The sequence below is a fragment of the Monodelphis domestica genome, chromosome 2 (assembly GCF_027887165.1).
Source record: "Monodelphis domestica isolate mMonDom1 chromosome 2, mMonDom1.pri, whole genome shotgun sequence".
NCBI classification, from domain to species: domain Eukaryota; kingdom Metazoa; phylum Chordata; class Mammalia; order Didelphimorphia; family Didelphidae; genus Monodelphis; species Monodelphis domestica.
The window spans coordinates 45,369,140-45,395,768 of NC_077228.1; the positions used below are offsets into that span (position 1 = coordinate 45,369,140).

At 36.8% G+C, this 26,629-nt stretch overlaps 1 protein-coding gene across 1 annotated transcript in view; it reads right to left on the bottom strand.

Moving 5' to 3' along the window:
• DNAI3 (dynein axonemal intermediate chain 3) overlaps window positions 1–26,629 on the bottom strand; it is a 139,425-nt gene that overhangs the window by 56,880 nt on the left and 55,916 nt on the right. The window contains 5 exon segments of the mRNA XM_001366304.5: window positions 4,095–4,211; window positions 13,326–13,525; window positions 13,790–13,936; window positions 19,805–19,909; window positions 20,240–20,421. Of these exon segments, the coding sequence (XP_001366341.2) occupies window positions 4,095–4,211; window positions 13,326–13,525; window positions 13,790–13,936; window positions 19,805–19,909; window positions 20,240–20,421 (751 nt within the window).

Below are 26,629 nucleotides of genomic sequence, written 5' to 3' on the forward strand. Positions count from 1 at the left end.
TCTTTCTTTCATTCTTTCTCTTCTTTCTTTCTTTCTTTCTTCCTTTCTTTCTTCCTCTTTCTCTCTTCTCTTTTTCTTTCTGTCTTTCTGTCTTTCTGTCCTTTCTTTCTTTCTTTCTTTCTTTCTTTTCTTTCTTTCTTTCTTTCCTTTCTTTCTTTCTCTTTCTTTCTTTCTTTCTTTCTTTCTTTCTTTCTTTCTTTCTTTCTTTCTTTCTTTCTTTCTTCTTCCTTCTTCCTTCTTCCTCTTCCTTCCTTCCTTCCTTCTTCCTTCCTTCCTTCCTTCCTTCCTTCCTTCCTTCCTTCCTTCCTTCCTTCCTTCCTTCCTTCCTTCCTTCCTTCCTTCCTTCCTTCCTTCCTTCCTTCCTTCCTTCCTTCCTTCCTTCCTTCCTTTCTCTTTCTCCTTTCTTTTTCTTTCCTTCTTTCCATCTCTCTCTCCCTCCCAAATACCAACTCTGTAATTTTTTTTTAAAAGCCTCCCTTGTAATAAATATTGTTGTGGTATTTATCATCACTTTCTGTGTTTTAAGTTTGTTATCTCAGCAACTCACAAAGCTATTTATTTTCTCTTGTGTATTTAGCCTGCAATCAGGTTAGCCTGCCAATGTTGAAATGATGGCCCTCTGGCTACAGTCTGTCTCACAGACTGACTGGCCCATAGACATAATTAACTGACAGAGATCATAGGATCAAAGATCCATCACTCATTGGTGCCAGGGTAAACTGATTACAGAGTAAATACACAAGAGGAAATACACAAATTTTGTGAGTACTGAGATAACACACTAAAATATAGCACATTTCCCCCCCTTAGTTATTTCAAAATGGTTCTTTCCATTTCTCATCAATGTGAATCTCTCCTCTAACAGTTCAAATCACAACCCATCCATGCCCATGTTTGTGGCTTTCCATGCATTCTAGAAGCACTCATACAACTTGCTAGAGGAGCTTCCTTCAGTTATTTTAGCTTTTTATAAGTACAAAGAAGTACTCAAACCATCCATCCCTTGATAGGTCTCATTCCTTTTCCAGTCATATGTTTCCCAGTTGCCTTCTTTTACATTGTTTCTCACGTACAAGTCCTTATTGGCAACGTATTGCTGTGCACTTGTATACACCACAAATCTCTTGGGTATTCTTTGGATCCTCTGAAATTTGTGAAGGCCTCTCATTAGCAGCCATATAGCAAAACCAGAAGAATATTGGTGTTAAAAAGCTGCATTTTCATGTGAGGGAATCACCTGAAAGCATTGAAAATACTGTGTAACCGCAAATGAGATCCCAGCGCATTCCCTTCCTCTTTTTCATTTCCTTTCTCTTAAGTCTTAATTCTTTGTCAGTGTAGAGTATCGGCCTGAGATTATTGGGACTGGTGCTTACAGGAATTCATCTGGTGGGTTTTTTCTGTGTGTGTTTTTAGGGCAGTCTATTATAGTGACCACAGATCACTCTGAGGAATCCCTGTAGTCTTCTAGGACTTGCAGTCATAACTATGTAATCCATAAGTAGCACTATTTAGAGCTTCTTACCACTTTACCACTTGTAGGAAGAGAATCTTTCTTAAATTTGGACTTTGCCTCCATGAGAATGGTAAACACTTTTGGCATATGATATATCTCCCTTTGTTTGAAGTTGATGGTCAAGGGCTACTTGAACAAAGTTATCTATGTAGCTGTATCTAGCAAAAATCTTATAAAATAATGTAGAAATGGAAGACAACTTGTCAGTTCCGTACTACAAAACCTCTATGTTGTTCTATTGAGGCAAATGTTTTTGTTTTTCTAAACAAAACAAAGAGCAATGGGATTTTGTATTCTCTATACCTTTCAGACAATGGTGACTGGGAAAATGCCATCCACTTTTTAAAAAATTAATTTACAAGAGTCTGCTTGTTTCCTTTTAATAAATCTGTCCAGGATGCTGGTATTTCATCTGTATATATGTGGAAAATGCTCATAAACATTTTGAGGAGAAGAGAAAGTGTCATGTGGAATGGGAATTATAAGTCCCTGGATCCTTTATTTCTTTTTTGTTCATGATTTTTTCCATTCTTTTGGCATCTCTCCTTTAGATGCCACAGAGCCTGCAAATCCATGTCTTCTCTAGCTTGGGATTTTCTGTGTGTACTTGGCTTGGTCCAGCTGATCTTCTCAATGTCATTTTCCTAAATGCTACTTCTCTGTCCTTTCTGTAAGATGAGGAGAATAGTACTTAAACTGCCTACTTTCAGTATTTTGATGAATTTTGAAAAGCACCCTAAAAACAGGACTTAATGGTTCTTATTTAATCTTTATACCAGTCATTATATGTGTATCTGCAACAGAAGTATAAGCATCCAAATGTGATGTTTACATACAACAGAAGATGGAAACATATTTTTAGGAAAATGCTAACAGCTCTGTTCTATTTTTCACCTATTTGTTGTCCTCCAAGTTTAATTTATAAGCACTCTTAGGACTGATCTTGCTTAGTCAGATCTCATGTCAAGCTTTCCGCAATATTCATTTTCCTTCACAATTTTCTTTAGTATATATGATAAAATAGCACAATCTTTCACCATTCTCTTTCACAGTGTTTTCAATTAATTTTATATCCTAAATATGTTTTGCTTGGCTGCCATATCTCCCTTGTTGACAAAGGAACTGGTCATTTGCTAGCTGAGGCAGTTTCTAGGTTTCTTTGGACTCTTTTGTATAACAATTGCTTTTAATGACATCGGTTATACTTTTGTAAGAAATGGTGATAATTGTAGGCAGTCTTTAATCCTTTATTCCATATGATAGAAAGCTATTTCACTAATAGCTTTTATTTTTTTTTTATGTCAGATGGAACCTGTTGTAATTTTTTACATCTTCCTCTGATCTTGACCACCACCATCCCTCTCTTGTAATTTGATGTTTATTTTGATCTTTGTTTTAGCTTGCAAATGCTTTGACTACACAGAGACAGTATGAAATTACTTTGACACAAGTCATTTCCAACTTGGTAAGGTGTTATGAATTTCACTTTTTTAAATGGTCAGTGCTCAGTATTTCAAGAATTTTCTTTCTTTCTTTCCTCCCTCCTTTCCTAAATCCTTCCTCCCTTTTTCTTCTTTTCCTTCTTATCTCCCTCCCCCTCTCCTCTTTTCTTTCTTTTCATTTGTTTATTCATTCATTTGTACTCTCTCCCTTTTCTTCCTTCCTTCCTTCCTTCCTTCCTTCCTTCCTTCCTTCCTTCCTTCCTTCCTTCCTTCCTTCCTTCCTTCCTTCCTTCCTTCCTTCCTTCCTTCCTTCCTTCCTTCCTTCCTTCCTTCCTTCCTTCCTTCCTTCCTTCCTTCCTTCCTTCCTTCCTTCCTTCCTCCCTTCCTCCCTCCCTCCCTCCCTCCCTCCCTCCCTCCCTCCCTCCCTCCCTCCCTTCCTTCCTTCCTTCCTTCCTCCCTCCCTCCCTCCCTCCCTCCCTTCCTTCCTTCCTTCCTTCCTTCCTTCCTTCCTTCCTTCCTTCCTTCCTTCCTTCCTTCCTTCCTTCCTTCCTTCCTTCCTTCCTTCCTTCCTAACTCTTAGTAATTTACAACTCATTGGTCTTTCATTTTTTAATTCTGAACCATATTTTTTTCAATATCTTCACCTAAAATCACTTTAGAAGAGATGGGACCAAGTATCAATATGTATTTGACTTTGTCAGTGAAATACTGTCTAATCTTTCATAGGAGTTTCTACCTAAAAAGATATCAGTACATAAGCTACAGCTATCTTCATGATGGTCTGTTTGATTTTGCAATTAACAAGCACTACAGTTTGAGTCTATGTCATGGCTCAGGCTCTTCTATAGAGCAGCCCACCACCCCCACTAACAAATCAAGCTTTCCAGGTCATTCTCCCTTCCAATGATGGGCCTCTTCCAATCCCTCCCCTTCATGATGCCTTCATCTGCCTAGTGGGAAACCAGTCAGGTTCCAGCCTCAATCCTTCTAAGACAAGGTTACAAAAGAGAATAAACAAAGCAGGATAACTTGCTCCTAAAAAAGTGACATTATCTGTACATTTTCTCTTTGGGCTTTAACCATGAGCCCAAAGTCAAAATAGAGTTTTTGTCTTAAATGATACATAAAACTTTTACTTCAAGGATACGGAGTTAAGAAAATCTTTGAGACTCTTCGACTTTAAATAGGCGTTGCACTCTTCTTCAGTGAATTCTCTAGGTTCATATTGTATAGCTGCATTTTTGGGATATTTCCTAGTTTACAAAAATAAAAACAGATACAAATATTCTTTATGCATGCAAATGATCAACATGAAATTAAAATCAGAATTATATGTTTACATGACAAAGAAAAAGAGAATCTCTAAATTAAAAAAAATTTTAAATTTAAAATTTTAATTTAAAAAATTTTTTAAAGTAAAAATATTTGTTTTAAAATTGAACTTCAAAAATTTTACTGTCATATTTCCTTCCTTATTATAGACAAAAAGGTAAAGTTGTTGTAATGTAATGTAACATTTATATATAGTGCTTTAAGTTTGCAACCACTTTATGTATCTTATCTTGTTTGATCCTCACAATAACCCTGGGAAGTAGGCACTATTATTCCCACCGTCCCTTTTCAGATAAGGAAATCAAGGTAGGCTGCAGTTAAATGACTTGCTCAGAGTTACTCAACTAGCAAGAATCTAAATGAGAATTCAAGCTCTTGTTTTCCTGATTCTAAGTCTGGAGTTCCATCCACAGTGCCACTTATCAGCCTGCCATTAAATGGTCACCTTTTTTTCTTTAACAACTCAGTCAATCAATATTTATTTGTGAATCCTAGAGAACTATGTCTCAATTATTGTTATTAATAATAATAGTCTTCGATACTACATGTACTACATTTTTATATAGTCTTGGTTTTTAAATGTGAACTCCTTTCCTTTTCAAGCTAAAATACCAGAAAATCTGTTAATTAAATCAGATGAAGTACATATAACATTAAGATTTAACTTTGAACACACAAAATGGTAAAGCTTTCTCCTAATAGAAAAGATATTTATATCTCTATATGTGTGAATATTTATAAAATTGAGGACTGGGCTTTAAGACTGTAGCTGGTTAAAAGGCAAAAAGTAAAATATTATCAAACTTTTCTTGTGTCACAATAGTTATTTAGATTCCTTTCACCAAATTGATTAAATTCCATGAGTAGATATCATATAAATGTAACCCAAGTCTCTCTCACTCTCTCTTTTCCAATCAAAATCTTCAATTTCACAGGGGGCATCTGGGTAGCTCAGTGGATTGAGAGTCAGGCCTAGAGATGGGAGGTCCTAGGTTCAAATCTGGCCTCAGATATGTCCCAGCTGTGTGACCCTGGGCAAGTCACTTGACCCCCATTGCCTATCCCTTGCCACTCTTCTGCCTTGGAGCAGAATTATACAGTATTGCAATTATACAATATTGACTCCAAGGTATTGCAATTATACAATATTGACTCCAAGGCAGAAGAGTGGCAAGGGATAGGCAATGGGGGTCAAGTGACTTGCCTCCCAAGTGACTTGTAAGATGAAGGTAAGGGTTTTAAAAAAAAAAGATCTTCAATTTCAATATGGCGGAGAGGAATCTCCTTTTACTCATGCCAGTCATCAGTAGATCAGTAGCTCATCAGTAATTTGGACTTGGAAAGGGTTGTCTGGCTTCCCAATGGCCCCCTATATTTATGTGCATTGAAAGCTTAGAAATTAATATACAATAACTCCAAGTATTATATTTAATAAGATTTATTAATAATAACTAAAATAAAAAGCTAGAGTAAAAAGGGAGCTAACTCAGCCATGGTCATAAGAGAAGAGAGGGAAAAGGATGAAGTTACAGATCTTAAAAACAATATACATAGGACCCTATGTGAACAAAGGGAAAAGGATTCTGGGGGATGAAGTCCAAGGGTTCAAGATTTTCTAATTACACACCATTTATAACACAATTTCGATAACATGCTTTCTGCCCATTCTGTGTCATTCTTTGTTTGGAATGGGCTGTGATTTCCTCATCCTCCTACCCCCACCCATTGCCTTCTGGATCATCTCCAACTTCAATCCTTTCCATTGAAAGAATGTCAGCCATCCAAGATTACATTTTATTCCTCAGACAATCTTTGTAGGGGGTGGGGAGGATTGAGGAGGAGAGGAAGAGATTCGAACACAGTTCTTCCTCATCCCTGGGGCTGACCCAACCTTCTACTATGAAACACTTCCTTACCTTATGTTGGGGAAGAGGGAGAAAGTGATGCTTTAAAATAGATATTGACTTAATAATCCCGGCAAATCTAATTTAATATACTCAGTATAGGGAAGCAGATGAAATTCTGCTTAAACACATTGAAATGGCGTTCATGAGGATTTATTATCAGCCATAGGAAGTAACAAGCTGACTATCTATGGCATCTCAGCCTCTTGCCACAGCCTGGTGAATGAGGACCACCCAACTCCATGACTGGACTCTCCTAATTCATCAGATGAAGTTGGTGGTTCAGTCTATAGAGTGCTGGACTTGGAGTCTGGAAGACCAGAATTCAAATCCTTAGATACTTACTGAATATATGATCCTGGCCAAGTCACTTCACCTCTGTTTGCCTCAGTTTCCTTCATTGTAAAATAGGGATCATAAGAGTGCCTATCTCACGGGTCTATCATAAGGATCAAATGAGATACATTATCTCTAAACCCATTGTGTCAAGGAAGCTCATCCCTTCCCCTTCCGGAGGGACTTTACCGGTCCATCAAGCATTCCTGACATACCACAGTTGCGCTAGGTTGCCTACGTTCTGTACCTATATAAAATTGGAGGTTGGGGGCAGAACCAGGGAGACCCACGAGAGAGAGACTAGGGGAGACCGCGAGGGAAGCATGAGGAGAAGGGACAGTGCAGGAGGGAAATGAGAAAGGATCTGGCAGTCTAGGCTCCAGGCAGTCGGGCGACTTAGGGAATGATTGTCCACCCTTCGTATTAAACGTTATAAAATATATACCTCTGGGTAGCAGGAAATAGGATTTAATTTAATTATTACAGTTGGCGAGCCAGCCAGGAGGGACTTTTTAGAACCTTAATTTTCTTCTGGGAGAAGTTTTGAGTCTTAGGTGAAGCTTAAAGATAGAAGCTGCTTCAGTTAGCTCGCCTGCCTTCCCGTGCAAAAAGCCTTGGCCGAGAGAAGAAACGGGCTGCTGTTTTTCCGGACCAGATCACCATTGGATTGGTGAGAAAAACCCTGGTGGCATCCCCCCCCCTCCCCCACTCCCCACCCCACCACACTCCATTTTTTTTTTCTTTCAGCTTGAATAAGGGTGAAGGGGCCCATAAGGAATAGGGTGGGTTTTAGGACCCAACAGGAACTCCTGCTCTTTTATTTTCCACAGCTGGAAAGGTCCTAGAGTTCCTCCTTTCAGCCCAGTGCAGTGCAGTGCAGTGCAGAGCGGGGGACCCCTTGAACGGATCCTGGGCTTCCAGGCTGTGCATTAGGGTCCAACGGAACTCCCTACTCCCCCAACTTTGAAAACACGTGGCTGTTCCAGGGGAAGGGATTTAACTCCATTTTTCTTTCCCTTCTCCTTCCTCCACCCTCAAACTTTGCTTGTGGACTGCCTAGCTTCGTTTGCATGTCTTAAGGGCACATTTTACTTGGGAGGGCCTGTCTTCATTAGCATTTTAAAAAGCACTCAAGTTACACTGCTGGTTCTTTAGCTCATTAAAAGACATTTTTTTCCCCTTCTCTTTAGCTGACTACTTCCTTAGATAGGTCTACCCATAGGAGCCTTCTACTCTACACACATTTATAGCGCTACCCACTGTCAAGAATTAAAACCGCAGGAAAATAAAAAGAATTCCTTTACAACTGCTACTAGTGATCTAAAATGCTGTTAAATTAAATATATTTAAATAAAAGGATTATTAATAGGAAATATTCATAATATTGAATTTAAATTGAAACCAAATTTCTAAATTTGAACAAAGCCAACATCAAATCAAATTGATTACATGAAATATTAAGGAATAATTTTAGAACACAATAGTATTAATAATACTATTAATTACTAATGGTTCTTATTGATTATTGATACTTGTTTATGATTGTTAATTATTAATAACAATAATTGTACTGAATGCACATTGTTGATTATTATAATTGCATGTTATTACAAATAGCATAATTAATAATTATACTAAATGTATATTGCTATTAATTATGAATAGCAGCAATTAAACTAAATGCACATTCATTACTGATACTATTGCTGTGCAACAATAACTTTCCTTCCATTCGTTTTTTTGTTTTAAACTTTCTCTTATTGCCTTCCACAATAACATTGAAGAACTTTGTGTCTCCATTTCTTTTTTTTAAGTTTTAGGGACTTTTCATTGTTTAAGCTGCTAATTTAGCAGTACTCATACTAGTTTAACTAAGACATACAGACTAGACAATATGGGAAATACTGCAACACATCACAGGAAATCAGGGAATATTCCTCCTGATTCAGCCCTGTATAAACCTTTAAATAACTGGAGTGATCCAAATTTGCCCAAGGAGAATTGGATGACAAAGAAAGGAGCTAGAAAGTTTTGTAAGGCACCTGTCCTAATCCTCTCCATCCCACACTCTGTCCCGCCCCCAGCTGCTCCCCTGACCTCCACCCTGCCCACTACCCCACCCCCTTCCCCTACCAGCCTCACTGCAACCCATTCCATTGAACTCCAGAATACAGGCCAAACAGCAGTTGCCACAGATGATTCAAATAAAGGTCTTTTCCCTAAGAGTTGTCCCTACATATAGATTCATTGACCAACTGAGGATCCCAAATGGGACCCAAATTCAAAGAAATTTGAAAATCTTAAGCAAGAAGATAGTGACAATCCCTCCCACTTTATGGATAGACTTATTGAGCTGGGAGAAAGATATATTGAGCTTGATCTGGATAGGGAATGGGACCTTAGATCAGAATACAATTTGTCAAAAACAGCTGTAAGGTAGTTAGGGATTATTTCATGACTATCTGTCCAAATTGACCTACTATGGACCCTGAGGAATTGAAAAGAGTAGCAGTTTATGTTTTTGAGGGACATAAGGAAAAGGAGAAGGAGAACACTGATTTAGTGGAAGCATTAAGGAAGGAAATAAAGGAATTGACTGCTAAACAGGGTGAGGATAAGGAGAATTTGACTTTAGTAGAGACATTGAGGAAGGAAATAAAAATTAACTGAAACAATTGTGAAGGTAAATCAAAGAGAGATCATAGCTCCCGCAACAAGACTCCACAAAGCAAACACTAACCTGTTATTTTTGTGGAAAAATTGGTCATGTGATTTTAAATTGTAAGAAGAGGAATCAGGAAAATGGGAATAGAAGTTTCAGAAATAGTAATATTGATAGGAGGAAAAGTTATTCCAGTGAGGAAACTCAAAACTCACACCCAAACACCTGTAATACAGTGAGGTAACTCCCCTCAGCATGGGAGACCCCAGAAGTGTGGACAAAGAGATTGTGATGACTGATGGTACTTGGGAGGGAAAGGAAGTGAAATTTTAAGCCTTTTCAGATCTAATTGACTTACTGATGTTAACTGTTTTAGTTTGTTCCCCTCCCCAGAATGAAGAAGTCTGTAACTCAATTCTAAATACAAGATGTACGTAATCTACTGATAACCACTTCTTGAGTTATCAAAATTGAAATATTCTGTTAAATTGTTAATTTATACCTCCCCTATGACTGTGATTGTACTATAGAAGAATATCTTTGTAAAAGCCCACAAACAACATTTTGTTCTTTTTTTTGCCTTTGTTAATTGTCACACAGAGCTGATGGATGAAGGCCATCAAATTGGTTTCAACCTGTATAACGGTTTTGGAGAATTTAATTGTCTAATAATTTAAATTTATTTTAATGAGTATTCAGGCATGTTTTTCAGATATCTGGGAGCATCTCTACCTCTGACTCATCATTTATCTGCCTGCCTCTTGAGTTGTTTGTAATAAATAAGAGATCTATGTGTACCTGAAGTAAAGTTAAATGGCATTGTTGTATTTTCCCATCTCTGCATTTATTGTAAATGTAATGGATGATGCATCTGAAATGATTTTCACTTTTTAGTCCTCGGCTCCACGTGAAAATGGTTGGGACATATTGGAGACAGTTCTGTTGCACTGTTACAGTCTCATACCATGAGGGAGGGAGGTGCCCAAGTGGCTTAGTTACCTGTGATGTGTTATAATCTCATCCAGTAATTGGGAATGATTTTTCCTGTGAGGCTTTGTAGCTTTGAAATGGATTTCTTATATTTATAACTCTTCATCAACTATATAGAGGTTTTTTCTGGGTTTTTCTCCCATCAAATTTTGGAATGATGGTAATAATAGGCTTTGTTAATAGTATCTTTGCCAAAGTTGAAAAATTGGCTAAATCTATAGTACTTGTGACCAAGTATTCATGATTTCAAAGGTTTTTACATGTCATACAGCAACTCATGTGAATCCTAATGATAGTTGGTTTGTTTGCTATTGTCATTAATGGGCTCTTATAATTTTGGGGATTTTGGTAATTTTTAGAATCTGTATTAGTTGTTGTACTACTGTTTTTTAAAAGGTTTTTACCTGGTGAAAAAATTATGTACACTCACACTGTGGATCCTGGCCAAGTTAAGAGTGATATACATTTCATTTTTAAGTGAGCACCTTTTGTGTTTTGCTTCTGCTCAGTTAACACATTGTCACATGGAATGTATACTATGAAATTATGATTTTTTTTTCAATATTTTTTTCTCTTTATGTTTGTAATAGTACATTTGATTTTTTTTTCTTTTTTCCTGACCTTGGTGATACTTGAAATACATGAAATCAGTATTAATATTTTTTTTACTTGAAGGATAAAGTTTACAGTATAAGTTTACAGTATCCATTAGCCCTAGTGGTATGCATACCCAAAAAGCTTTTGACTATGGAAACATTCCATTTATTGATAAATATTATGGGACTTTGTTTAATGATTCCGTCTGATTCTAGGAGAAGGGAACAAAAGAACCACTATACAATGCCAAGTAGCATGAGGCCAAAACAGACCAAATCCAATCCAGGGAGGATTGTTGAACTTCTATGCCAATACAAAAGGACTTGAACCTGGTGTGAGAATCGAGGTTGCAACGCTTAACATATGTTAAGACATAGGACTTCCTTGAACCACACTGCATGTGCAATACTTTGACTCAAGTATCTCAGGTTGGCTATCATCCTGGCTCCTTCTGTCTCTTGACAGTGAAGACACAATCAGACCAGGGAATGAATTTCCCATTTGCTGCTGAAACTCAGTCCTTTCTTATAGTTTGGAAATTTTCTGTAGTCCTGGCTTCAAATGGGTAAAGTGCTATATTGCTGCTATTGTCCTATGGGCTTGTGAGACATCAGTCACTTTTAATTACATAAGTCACTTTAATTGGCCCTTGCTGTGATTCAAGAACCTATTACAGGTTTATTATTTTTTACTCAGAATTTTATACACATGAGATTTTTATTTTGTTTTTTATCATTTTTGTATTTCTTATTACACAGAATTTCATTAATTTTTACTCTTTTATTTGGGTTTTTTTTTAGATGGTTTCTTTTTGTTTTGTTTTCTTTTGACAATTGTTTCATATACCTCATAACTCAGTCATGTATCCTAGTGTGATTCTGGTGTTGGTCAACACCCTCCTGGGGGTGGGGGTGGGGTTGTATAATTATCCTAAAATGCAAGGTTTAAAATTTTTTGGAGAAATTTCAGGAAAAGAAACTTGCCAACATCCAAAATCAAGAAAGTGGATCCTTTTGGAGAAGGTACTGTAAAGATGCCTGAAGAAGCTACACACTGCATCAAAAGATCCAGAATGAACTTTGGGATATAATGAACTGAATTGAAGGGGGTTGAATATACTTATTCTGAATGTAAACTCTTATGCCAAAGAGGCTGCCCCCAATTGGCATTTTGTCAATGCGTTTATCGATCAGGTTTTTTTTTGTTTTTGTTTTTGTTTTGTATTTTACTCTCATCTCTTAACTATTGTAACTTCCTCTTAGGAAAATGTAATATTGTATGTATTTTTAGCTAGAAGGTATTTAGAGTTATAAGACAGTTATCTTTAAATGATCCATTGGGGAAACGGGTCTCCCAAAGGATCACAGGGAGATTGTGTCAAGGAAGCTCATCCCCTCCCCCTTCCTGAGTAACTTTACCCATCCATCAAACATTCCTGACATACCACAGTTGCACCAGGTTGGCGTAGGCATACATTCTGTGCATCCATAAAAGTTAAGGTTGGGGGAAGAACCAGGGAGACGAACAAGAAAACCAGGGGAGACCAATGAGAGAGATGGGGAGACCAACGAGAAGACCATGAGGGAAGCATGAGGAGAAGAGACAGTGCAGGAGGTGAAGGGGAAATGAGAAAGGAACTGGCAGTCTAGGCACCGTGCAGTCAGGTTACTTAGGAATGCTTGTCTACCCTTCATGATAAACATTATAAAATATATGCCTTTGGGTAGCAGGAAATATTATTTAATTTTAATTATTACACCATAATGTACATAATCTATCCTCACGGCAACCCTATTAGATAGGTGCTATCATTATTTCTGTTTTATAGATGAAACAGAGGTTAAATGAATTACCCAGGGTCATCCATCTAGGAAGTGTCTGAGGCTCAATTTGAATTCAGATCATCTTGACTCCTGGCTCAGCACTCTGCCCATTACACTACTTTGGCTGCCAATTATAACTGTTCCTATAGGTATCTTCTTTCTAAAATGAGATAATAAACTCATTGAAAGGAGAGACTATGGCTTGGGTTGAGAGCCAAGCTCAGAGATGGGAGGTCCTGGGTTCAAATTTTACCTCAGGCATTTGTAGATGTGTGACCCTGGGCAAGTCACTTAACCATCCCCCCCCCCCCCCATTGCCTAGCCCATACCACTTTTTAAAAATCGGAACTCATTTTAGCGAGGTAGAAAACTCCTAGTGAGAAATCTTCCTCTACACGTGGGTATGCCTTGCTCTGCAAGTCTGAGGGACTGGCCTGGAGTCCCTGAGAAATGAAGTGATTTGCCCAGACAGCATCTGATTCAGAACTTGACCTTAGATCTCTCATACTCAGAGGCTGACTTGGTCAATCAGGCCATACTACTCAATGACCAGACAAGAGGATCTCAATAGAAACTTTTAAAATGAAATTGAATTAGTTTATAAATCTATGATTTATAATTTTTACACCCATTTTAATTTTCATGTCATATCTTGATAAACCTGAGAATGATAACATTCTCTTCATGAGTGCTGAAATAAAATCAAACCCATTTTGTGCTCACCATAGGGTCTGAGTTTTTTTATCCTCTACTATTGGTATCATTTGTATAGCCACATCTTTCTCGAGCTGTTTGATTGCGAAATTTTTATCTTGATAAGATGTACATTCAATGTAGCCGTCTTTCACACCTGAAGCATTATAATCACCAAAATGGATGGGTGCACCAAAATGTTTTCGTTCACGAGAAATCTTGTATGTTACCTGCAATGAGTGCAAAAAAGTAAATAACTGTTGGGGGGGAGGGGAAGAAGTCTTCACTGAAACTGAATATAATGTTTTCTTTCTCTATCCAAGGGAACTGGAATGCTCCAAGAAAACACCAAAGTTGGCCCTAACCAAAATGATTCTGTCACCATATGGTGGCGATTTAAGGATAAAATCAGGGAATTGTGGAGGGTTTTTGTCTTTGCCTTGAACAAAGGTGTTTCAAATGGTCATAATGTATGGAAAGATATTCAGGCTGACCTTGCTTGTAGATTCATAAAAGGATTCTTCTTCAATTTCTTTCTCACTGCCCAAGGAAACCCAAGGTTTAGGAATAGGTGGTTTGTAAACATAAACTTCTTCGGGAATTTCTTTGATCTCTTCAACAACAATCTGCTCTTCTGGAGGCTAGGGTTAAAAAAAATGTATGTGTAATTATTGCATTTTCTTCTGTTATGCAATGAACTTTTCACAAATTGCATAAATGCTCATTATGATTTCTCTTGGATGCACATCTCTCCCTCTTCCCTCCAAGCCAGGTCTTTCTCTAATACCTCATTGGAACATGGAGATACTCCAAGAAAAGCTGCCCCAGGTTAGAGATGCTCTGTGGGTCAGCATTCATTTAAATCGACAACTCATGAGCCCCTATCAATGTGTATAGTCTTGCCAATCAATCACATGTTGAGCCATGGATACTAAATGTGTTCAAGGAATTGTTGTTCATGAACATAGAAATGGTACATTTGTGGGTGATGGCAAGATCAAGGGCATGTTTGTTATTTTTATTAGCTGAAGCTTACAGCCTCCATGGGCAAATCAGATTTTCTGCATAAAATTCAGGTGGAATGCTCCCAAGTCAAGATTATTATTTTTTCAAACTGTTGACAATTGACGCTAAATCAAAGTAATAAGTCCAATGTCATAGCCATGTATGTCCAAGAATATCTGACTTGGGGTTCAAAATTCCTTTTATATCCTATTTAACACCTTGGAGGCAATCTGTATCCCTAAAATCATTTTCAAGGAAAATTGCTTATTTTTTGTGAAATTTATGTCACCAAAGTAAACTCACAGGAACTATATGGAACTTGGGTTAATGAAGTCCACTTTGCTCATAATAACCCATTAGTATTAGCATTCAAATGGATTCAGACTAGCATAAAAACTAAAGAAGAGGACACGGTTATTGTCTACTATTCTCTTGGACCATTTTCCTTGTTTTTATATTTATAATGTTTTTTATACTGCATTCTTGTCTTTATCAATTGGCATCAGCAAAACAAACAAACAAACTTTTGCTGCTGCACATATTCCAGTTGGTACTCTCTATAGCTAACCTGGAAAGTGAAAGAAGAAAAGTAATTCAGTCCATCCTTTCTAGCCTTTATGCCTTCATTCCTGTAGACCCCTGCAGAGGGTCTACAAGGTTCCCTGTAGGTTCATGGATGATATTATTTTTGCTCCTTTCAGACTCTTACTTTTTAAATTGAATATACTGAGAATCAAGATGTCAGTTTTCATGAGTCCTAATTTTATTTGAGATTATTGAAAAAGTCTCTTCTTTCTCTGATGTCTCCCCTTCTCTTATAATAATACAAGCTTACAGATAGCAATAGTTGCACAAGTCACAAAGAGTTTTGCTATTCTGAGTTCTGATATAATTCTGAATAAATGCCAAAGGTTCTTTTAAATGTCAGTTTATTACAAAGATTTTACATTGATAATATAGAAAATAATATAAATTAAATTAAATTAACCTTTCAGAATACAGACTTAATAAATACAGGCAATCTTCATGTTTTTCTTCACTGCTGTGAGTTGAAATTATCTAAGAGAAATCTAATTTTCACAAAAGAATAATGTTATAATGGGGGTGAACATTCTTGACCAAGGGATCAACGTTGAAATTTTATGAGAAATAGCATTAAACATATGTAATTAAATAAAAGCTTGAAAAAGTATTCAAATTGTCTAGTAATAAGAGATTGTTGCTAACTATTAAGCAAAGAATTACATAAGATCTTGTGTACAGACCAAATTGAAAAGGAATTCCCTGTGATAAAATCTGCTAATGGATGACATAAATTCTTTGTCTATTCCTATTCTTTTTGTTTCTGACTTCTACTCTAGATGTTGCAGGAAAGTTCTAGGCTGGCTTGTACTTTGTCTTCCTCTCACTTAGAAATTCATAATCTAACAGGAAACCTCAGAAATCACCTCTTTCAATCCATTCTTGATCAAGATTCTCGTAACAGAGTCAGCAAACTAAAGGACTAAGTTTGACTTAAATTCCTAGAAAAGTTCTATAACAGATCCTTAAAGAGATGATTGTTGTGGTGGCCAAAAATTGGAAAATGAGGGGATGCCCATCAATTGGGGAATGGCTGAACAAATTGTGGTATATGTTGGTGATGGAATACTATTGTGCTAAAAGGAACAATAAAGTGGAGGAATTCCATGGAGACTGGAACAACCTCCAGGAAGTGATGCAGAGTGAAAGGAGCAGAACCAGGAGAACATTGTACACAGAGACTGATATTGATTGATTGATTGATTGATTGATTGATTGTGGTATAATCAAAGGTGATGGACTTCTCCATTAGTGGCAATGCAGTGATCCTGAACAACTTGCAGGGATCTAAAAAACACTATCCACAAGCAGAGGATAAACTGTGAGAGTAAAAACACCGAAGAAAAGCAACTGCTTGATTACAGGGGTGGAGGGGATATGACTGAGGAGAGACTCTAAATGAACACTCTAATGCAAATACCAACAACATGGAAATGGGTTTGAATCAAGAACACATGTGATACCCAGTGGAATCATGCGCTGGCTATGGGAGAGGTGGTGGGAGGGGGCGGGGAGGAAAAGAAAATGATTTTTGTTTCCAATGAATAATGTTTGGAAATGACCAAATAAAATAATGTTTAAAAAAAAAAAGAGAGATGATTGGTAAATAACTGAAAATGGAAGCACTGATTACCAAGTACTCAATATGTATTCATCAAGAATAGGAAAGATTAGACTAACCCTATTCCCTTTTTTGATGGTTATTAAATGATAAATAAGGGGAATGCTGCCAAAGTAGTTTTCTGATATTATGATAAAGATTTTTGTAAATCATCACACATAATTTTTGTTGAGAAAGAAATTTTGATTAGATATTACCAGCAGATGGATTCAGAATTGGTTCCATGATCAAAAAGTAATTGTTAAATCTGTAATGTCAATTGTGTAGTACTGCAAGAATCGGTGCTTGACCCTGTGGTGTTTTTGTTTTTTTTTTTACATTTTTATCAACAACTTGCATAATATCATAAATTTTCAGATAACAAAGCTGAGGGAAATAGGTAACACATTGGGCTGGCAAACTAGAACATTGGGCTAAATGTATTAAGATGAAATCCAATAGAGATAAATGTAAAGTCTCATTCTTAGGTGTAAAAAATCATCCTCGCAGTGTGAAACAGGAAAACGTTCAGAAAAAGTATAATGGAGTTTAGTAAACTGCAAGTTAAACATGGATTTGCCAAAAACATTAATGCAATCTTGAGCTTTTTTAAGACAGATGTAGCTTCCAGGAAAAGGGAGGTAATAATCTGACTGAATTCTGCCCTCATCTGGTGTTGAGTTTGAAGTATCACAATTTAAGAAGGGTACTGACAAACTAAAGTTTCCAGAGGAGGGCAAACTCTATGGTAAACGTATTGAACATATAAGAATTAGTTATAGGATATGGTCTGTTTTTCCTGAAGAGAAGAAGACCCAGAGGGAAGGAAGGGGTGGGGTAGGACATGATAGTTTTCAAGAATTTGAAGTTATGTCATGTGGAGGAAGGATTAGATTTGTTTAAACCCCCACAATAGAAGGAGGAACAATGGATACAAGGTGCAAAGAGAAAAATTTAGGAGCTGTCCAAAAGCATAATAAGAGCTGGTTAATTGAAGAATTGGAGCAAAGGCTGGACATCCACTTGTCAAATATGCTCTAGTGGGAATTCCCTCTGTTTATGGATTGAACTAGATAATTGGTAACAAATAGGGATATGGTCTCTGTACAAATACAATGAGGGGGAAATTATGTCACAATTGATATTATATTCTTTAGTCTCTGAAGGATTCTACTTTTGGATGACTTATTTTAGGTAATATTTTCTCATATTTAGTTAGAATCTTCTTTAAAACTTTTTAGATTAAAATGTTCAAATGAAATAAAATTTAAATTAATTTAAGTGATTTTTATTTTTTCTAGATTACATGTTGATACAATTTTTATAACTTGTCTGATAATTTGTGATCCATGTTCTCTCCCTCCTGCCTCCCTCTCCTCCTTCCCCCAAGATGGCAGGTGATGTGACATAGGTCATACATGTGTTATCATACAATACAAATTTCCATGTTCATCATGTTCTGGGGCTAATGAGAATAATCTTAGTCCCTTTTCTATTCAACAATCTTTCAAACATTTGAAGACTCCCTAAACCAAAAATTAATGGCCATTTGCTTCAGCTGAAGTCTTTTAGTATGCCTCCTTCAGCCTCTAAGCTGCTGAAATCAGAGAATCAACTATAATTTCATCATCTCCAAATGCACTGACTACGCAGAAATCAGAATACCCCAAAGCATGTTTGTTTTGTGTAATGCACAAGAGGACACATACTTTTCACTGTGCTTACCTTCTATTCAAGACTATAATTACTGTTGTGGACCCTTTGCTTAGGTGGAATTAATAAAGCCTCATGCTAAGACTGCTCTTCTTTATTTTTCCTCCAAATGGGTTGGCATTCTTTCCTGTGGTACCTCACTTTTAATCTTCATTAAAACTTTAATGACTAGGAGCAGCTAGGTGGCTCAGTGGATTGAGAGCCAGGCCTAGAGATGGGAGAACCTGGGTAAAAATCTGGCTTAGACACATCCTAGATGTATGAACCCTGGGCAAGTCACTTAACTCCCATTGCCTAGCCTATACCGCTCTTCTGCCTTGGAACCAATACACAGTACTAATTCTAAGTTGGAAGGTCAGGGTTAAAAAATACCTTTAATGACCACCTTTTGCCTACTTAATAGCATTTTAAATATACATAGTATGGATTTCCATAAGAAAATGAAGATTTATTAATCATAAGCAGTTCTAAAAAAATCTTTCATCTTAATCATGAGTTGTAAACCTTAAAATTTCTTATGAATTCCTTGGTGACCTTAAATTAATATATATCAGTCTTTTAAAGTGATTTCCTTGTCACAAGTAGAATGTTCTTGTAAAGTGATCTCTTCTCTAAAATATTATTCTTTGTGAAATTGATAAATCACATTTAATAAAATAAGATTACACAGTTACTTATGCTGCATTTACATGAGGTTATCAGATTAGTTGGAAGGGGCTTTAGGAACCATCTATTCCAATATTCTCATTTTACTGATGAGGACATTGAAGTCCAAAGAGGTTGTGACTTTCCCAAGGTAATATGTATGGAGGAGAGAAGATTTGAGGTCCAGTATTTTTTTCACTGGACAAAACTGCCTCCTCCCATGAAGTGCTCTGAGTGGAAAGTCCATCAAATAATTAGCCTGATTGATTTTGGTTGACTGAATCAATCAAATAAATTGATCAGATTATTATTTTGCAGGAATAACTTATATTGCCAAGTGGGCTAATGCATTCCTATAATCTCTCCTGGCAGGGAGACTAATGCAGGGAGATTTCTTGAGGTGAAGAATTTTGAACTATAGTAGTCTATGTAGAAAAAGGGTGTGTACTAAGTTGGGCATAAATATGGCAAGTGGCGAGCCCCCCAGAAATAGATGGGATATAGAGGGAATAAAGGTTCAACTAGATTGAATGAGAGGTCAATTAGAAGTTCCTGTGCTGATCAGTAGTGGAAGATCAGACCTTCAACTTGCCCCTGTGCTTTCAGTCTTGGCAAGATGGGGAGACCTTGTCTTAAAAAAAAAAAAGAATACCATAAATCAAGTATTGCAAAGATTTATACTTTGGACAATGTTCTCTACACCCACTAGAAAAGCTTATCTATCAAGAACTGGATTTATTTGTCATCCCAGGACTAATTTTGATAATCCTGAACCAAAGGGCAGCAGAGACCATTTGCTTTCCACGTTGACTTTTTCTGACATTTTAAAGATGACCTCCAGAGGAGAGACATTCATACAAGTAGGGCACGAGCTACCATACAGTTTTACCAATTAGGCGCACTCTATTGATATGACTACTCCTGACTGTAAATTAGTCATTGCAAGGTTTGGTGATCTGCTTACTTTTAAAATGTTTTCCTTGGCCTCTTCAGTTCCAATAAGATAAAAGTTCTGTCCGTATTTGAACTCTTTATCATAAACAATCAAAATTTCTTCTCCAGGATATTCCTGCATGAGTTGGATGAAAAGAGAAAAAACCTCATGTTTCTACAACATTCTATTGGATCAGCAACCAATATGCAAACTCAAATTTGTCCAGTTATAAAAGATTCCAAGAGCTATCTGTGCCAACAGTCAATGCTTATAACCTGCAACTTTCAATTACTTTGTAAACTTTCAAAAAGTAAATATGGTTTTCCCAAAGTAACCATTTTTCAATGTCCAGTTTTGATTTCTGAACTTTCCAATTTTAATATTTGAAACATAAACTAAGAAACCTTTAGAAGGAAACTCCTACCAAAGGCTCAATAATCAAATAAAAAGGGACTCTGTACAGACCATCACAAGTTTTTTGAATGGGTGGAAATCAGATACTCCGGCTCTGTTCTTCAAGTCCTGAAGTATATCTTCTTTTTTGATAAGTTTATTAGGTTCTTGCTCTGTGACATCTTCATCGGGTCGGCAGTTAAAAATTTCCTGGGTCTTGGTGGTAAGTACCAGAGGAAAGATCTCTGGGTGACCTAGAAATAGCACAGTGAAGTGACATTAACAAAAATAATTACTTAAAAATTGAAAAATGGGAAACATGTTATTGATGGCTTTTAATTCTTTGCTTTTCTAAATAATGATTGAATTTCCTTTCTCTCACTTTGAGAGATCAGGAACTGATCTGTGATTTCACTGAAAAGAGAATTCCCTAGAAGAGGAAACTTCTCCTTTCTTTGTAGGTTAGCATCTTATCTGTCACTTAGGAGTTGCCCAAAGCATGTAAAGATTGTGACTTACTCAAGTCACACAGATTGTATATGTCATAGGCAGGATTTGTACTCAGGTCCTTTGAGTTGTGAAATTAGCTCTCTATCAACTAGTCTACACTGCCTCTCAATTTATAAAAAAAAAATTTAATTATAAAAATGTTATATGTTTTGTCTTAGTCTTGGAAGAACATGATTTTAAAAGACATATACTTTATGTATATACATATATACATATATATATGTATATATATATATATACGTTAAGTATTCTCATGGAATTATTTATTAGAGAAAAATAGAAGGCTCTCCTCAGACTAGGTTGGGAGGATAGACTTTAAACTAAGTCTTTCTGGGTACAGATTAGTGACTGGAATTTGTAAGCAGGGAGTCGCAAGGAATTTCTAACCCTTCATCAGAGAGAGGCTTTTAACAGAAATATTGTCCTTGGTGATGAGTATTTTGATGTTCAAAAGAGATTTAAACTTGAAGGAACTGGTTACCCATAGCAGCTCTACTTTCCAAAGAGCTTGACTTTGGGATGAGGAATTCTGTTCTATAGAATAAACAGCCATTTCAGATAAACCTTAGAAAACCAGATTCCTTTCTGTCTCTGGACCTCAACCCCTGCCTTATGGAAAAATAAAAACCACTAAAGTTTTTTACCCCTAGTTTGTGAAAAAACAAAAACAAAAAACAACACAATGGCCAATTGTGTTAAGGTTTTGCTTTGCTTTTCTGAAAGAACTATAGGAAAAGAATCCCACTACTTTGGGGCTCTATTTAAACTAAAGGAGTGGTGGAAAAGCCCACTCTTTCTTTATGGCAAAGATATTGGCTGAGGATTACAGCAGGAGCCTGAAGGTGGAAATTAGCCACTGAATCAGTGAAACAACCCTTCAAGCATTAGCCCTAGGAGACCTTTGGGACCACATCAGCTCAACAGCATTAAAGCAATCAATTTTCCCTTCATATATACACAAAAACAATAATAGCTAACATTTGTAAAGTGTCAAGCACTGTGCTAAACACTTTACAATTATTATGTCATTTATTCCTCACAATGACCCTGGAAAGTAAGTGCTATTATGATCCTCATTTTACTGATAAAGAAATTGAGGCAAGATGACTTGCTAAGGGTCATATACCTAGTACATGTCAAATAGATTTGAACTCAGTTCAGTTAGTAGCTAGGTGGCACAGTGGATAGAACACTGGACTTGGAATCAGGAAGACTCATCTTCATGACTTTGAATCTAGCTTCAGACACTTTTAAAAGTATCTGTTTGCCTCAGTTTCCTCATTTGTCAAATGAAATAGAGAATGAAATGGTGAACCACTCCAGTATCTCTGCCAAAAACAAAACAAAACCCAAAAGCCCAAATGGCATCATGAAGAACTGGATATGACTCAGAAACAAGAACTTCCTGATTACAGACTCCATGCTCTATCTATAGCACCACCCAGCCACCCCATACATGCTGGTGTGTGTTCCCTTTATGGGCTATTCTATATGTATATGCCCTTTGTCACATGTTCCTCCTTTGTGTATGTCTCTCCACATATGTTCCCTGGATGGGAAAGTGTATGCCAGACTTGGGTTGGAGAGGGCAGGAAGAACCATTCATTTTAGTTTTCTTGTTGTGATATTTTATCAAGTGCCTTTGCTTTAATATAATTGTTTGTCCCTTGTCCTACTAACAGTTTATACATCTGTGATGGTTCCTAAACTATGGTTTTTGAGTAATCAAGACCCACAGACTACCTAGAAACTGAGGAAGCCTTGAATGGTGGACCAGTCACTGAATCCAATTGCTACTCAGACATAAAAATACTACAAAAATTCTGATAAACACAAGTACGGAAATAACTCTGTTCAACAGATTGTTAGGAATTAACATTAGATGAGTTATTAAACAATCATCAAGCACTTATTAAACACCTACTGTGTACCAGGCACTGGACTAGTTACTGGGGACATGAAAAATAAAATAATTCCTGAGCCTAAAGACTTATCCAGGAGACAACAGGTACATATAAAGAAGCACTCAATCACCAAGTATTTATTAGGCACTGACTGTATGCTAAATAATGAGGATAGAAATAAAAAAATCCCTACCCTCAAGGAGCTTACATTGTAATGGAGGAGACATATACATAAATATAAATATAAATAAATACTTAAATATAAATAAATGTCCATGTACAGTAGACATAAGGTAATTCTTGAGAAAGAAAGGTATGAGTAGTTAGGAGAACTGAAAAAGAGGATCTCCTTTAGAAAGCAGAAATTCGTGCTAAATCATTAAGAAAGCCAAGAATTTAAGAGGCAGAAGGGAGGAAGGAGAGCTTCCCATGTAAAAGGCACAGCCATTGCAGAGGTATGGAGATGGGAAAGAGAGTATCATGTGTGAAGAACAACAAGTGGGCCAGTTTGACTAGACTAGAATGAATACAAGGAAGAGAGGCATGCATAACAAGACTGGAAAGAGAGGAAGAGGTCAAGCTGTCCAAAGCTTTCAGTACCAAGGAGAGTAGTTTGTATTTGATCCTTGAGATCATAGAGAGCCACTGGAGTTGATGAATAGAAAAGTGACATAGACCTGCAGAGTATGTATTGGAATTGTGTTAAGTCAGGAAGACCAATTAAGAGTGTTGCAATCGTCTGGGTCAAAAGTGATGAGTTTGCATTAGATACCATGGTTATATGAATAGAAATGAAAAGACATCTACAAGACATTTCTAAGACATGGAAACTGAGTGGAAGAACAGAAAGAATTAGGAGTTGAGGAAGCATGAGATTGTGAATCTACATGACTAGAAGATGACAATGTCCCCAGCAGTAATTAGGAAGTTCAAAAGAGGTGTGGGTTTGAGAACAAAGAGAATGAGTTCCCTTTTGGACATGTTTAGTTTGAGATGCACATCAGACACCCAGGTTGGCATATCCAAGTAGACAATTTATGATTCAGGTCTAGAACTCAGGATGGAAATTGAGAAGGTCTGGGAGTCACCTGTACAGAGCTGATAACTAAACCAACTGAGAGTTCATGGCATCATCAGATGAAAAGATTACAAATTCATAGCAAGGTAGCTAGGCGGTTCAATGGACTGAGCCAGGCACAGAGAGATGAGAGGTCCTGGGTTCAAATCTGGCCTCAGACACTTCCGAGCTATATGACACTGGGAAAGTCATATAATGCCAGATGCCTAGCCTTTACCACGCTTGGAACCAATACACAATATTGATTCTAAGACAGAAGGTAAGGATTTTTAAAAAAAGAAAGAAAAATAACTCAAAGATGGAATAATAGTAGAGGAAATTTGTTGGAGAAGATGGGAGAGTATGGGATCAAAGGTACAATTAGAAGGATTGGTATTGACAAAGAGAGGAACCATGTCTTTTTAATGATTTCAGTAAAGGAGGAAATAGTGGGGAATAAGATCAGGGGAGTGTGAGATGAGGAGAAAGAGAGAAGAGGAGGTTTTGCAGAGAACTGTCCATCTTTTGGGCAAAATGTTAAGTGAAGTTTTCAGCTGAGAGAATGAAGATGGAGGAGATTTGAGGAAAGAAAGGGATGTTTGAAGCAACCAATGGGATCAAGAATCCACTAGAAGTGAATAAAATGAATGATTGCTATAGTGAAGGTCCAGTTGAGATTATATCATACTAAACTGTAGTGCATTCAACTGGTATAGTTTTGTGATTCCTTCCAATTCCATTCATCAACATGTAAGTAGGAGAAAAGGAAGTAGAAAGAAGGAGTAATTTAGGTTTAGGGAATGAATAGCAATTGGACAAGAGAACAAGATATTCAACAGTTTAAAGCAATGTAGATATGAAATGGTTCATCAAGGAATGGAGAGTGGGGAGGGAGGAAAGTATAGCTAGAACAGAGGAGATGGCAATGGGAAGTGGGAAAATTACCAAAGAATGGAGGGCTGGGGAGGGGGGTCACAATGAAGACAAAGAATTGATTGAAAGTAGGAAAGCCTAGGGAGGGATGAATTAATAAAAATAATCCAAAGCCATGCATGATCTGATAAAAGAACTTTAGATTTCTTCAGTAGAGTCCAGGAGAGAAGTGGTAAAGGGAAAGAACAGATTGGTGGGGAAAGATGTTTTATGAATTCAGGATCAAGAAGCCATGACAATTGAATATGAAGAGTAAGAGTGAAACATGGAGAGTGACTACAAAAGACCGAATGAGGGTACTTGGAAGGAGGTGCCCTTGTAGAAAACAGAGATACATTTGCTAAAAGGATTCTCCATTGTCACAAAAGATGTCTTGGATCATGTATAAATCAAAGGATTTCCTATTAATATATTGATATTTTGATTCTTCAACTGTTTTTATTCACAAATGATATTTTATTGATTGTGCCAGACCACAGAAAACTACAAAGCCTTCTTTGTGATGTCCTCAGTAATGTGTAAAAGATCTCTATGACTATCCCCACTAGAAAAAACAAAGTAGATGAAAAATGCATCTTCTGTTCACTAGAACATGAAACTAAGGATGGTCTTGTCTTAGGCTTAGGGGAATAATGAGCTGGACCTAGAATTTTAAAAAGTTCTTTGTGGGGGCAGCTAGGTGGCTCTGGGATAGAAAGCCAGGCCTGGAGATGGAAGGACCTGGATTCAAGTCTGGCACACATTTCCTAGCTAGTCCTGGGCAAGTCACTTAACCCCAACTGCCTAGCCCTTACAGCTCTTCTGCCTTGGAAATGAGACTTAGTTTCAATTCTAAGATTTTTTTTAAAAGTTGTATGTGTATTCTTTTTAAAAATGAAATGAAAAGTTTTTTTCAATTAAAAAAATAAATTTTGTCTCTTACTTAACCCCAACTGCTTAGCCCTTGTAGCTCTTCTGCCTTGGAAATGAGACTTAGTTTCAATTCTAAGATTTTTTTAAAAGTTGTATGTGTATTCTTTTTAAAAATGAAATGAAAAGTTTTTTTCAATTAAAAAAATAAATTTTGTCTCTTACCCTACCACCACTGGAAAAAGAAAAAAGAAAAGAAGAAAATTCCTGTAACAAATATATATATAATAAAGTAAAACAAATTTTTGTAGTCACAATGTCCAAAAAATATGTTTCATCTATACCTGAGTCCATCATATCTCTACCAGGTGGTAGGTAGCTGGCTTCAGCTCAGTCCTCTTGAAACAAAGTTGGCCAGAGTTCTTAAGTCTTTCAAATTTGTATATTTTACAGCACTTTGGAGCTGCTAGATGGTACAGTGGATAAAGCATCAGGTCTGGATTCAGGAAGACTCATCTTCCTGAGTTCAAATCTGGCCTCAGACACAAGTTTCCTTGTCTGCAAAATGAACTGAAGTAGGAAATGGCAAACCACTCTGATATCTCTGCCAAGAAAACCTCAAAAGGGGTCATGAAGAATCAGACATGACTGAAATTGACTAAACCACCACCACAACGGTATTTTTTGCTTTTTATAAGATGTTCTTCGCCCTTTGCTTGCTTCACTTTGCATCTGTTCGTACAAGTCTTCTCAAGGCATAATAGTATACCATAATATTCATAGACTACAATTTGTTCAGCAATTTATCACTCCCTTTAGTTTCTAGTTCTCTGCTACTGCAGCAAGAGCTACTATAATATCTTTGTACATATGGTGGACCTAGAATGGATGAGGAGGAAATCAGGGTGGTTTGCATTTAAGAACTTGTGTAATGCTTTCATTAAACCTAAACTTTAAGATTTTGTTGTAAAAGATCATTTTTTTAGCATCATTCTTCTACTGTTACTCTATTGCTGCAAATCATGGGAAACCATGGTCTCATAGAATATAATTATAAATAATCCATGGGTCAATGGAAAGACTCTGAGAGTGCTGCAAAAAAAAAAAATTGGTAAAAAATCAAGAATCTATATAATTAGAAAAGGAGATGGGGAAAACACTCTCTCCTAATGTCTTAATGCAAATTGAATATAAAATTAACAAGCAGAA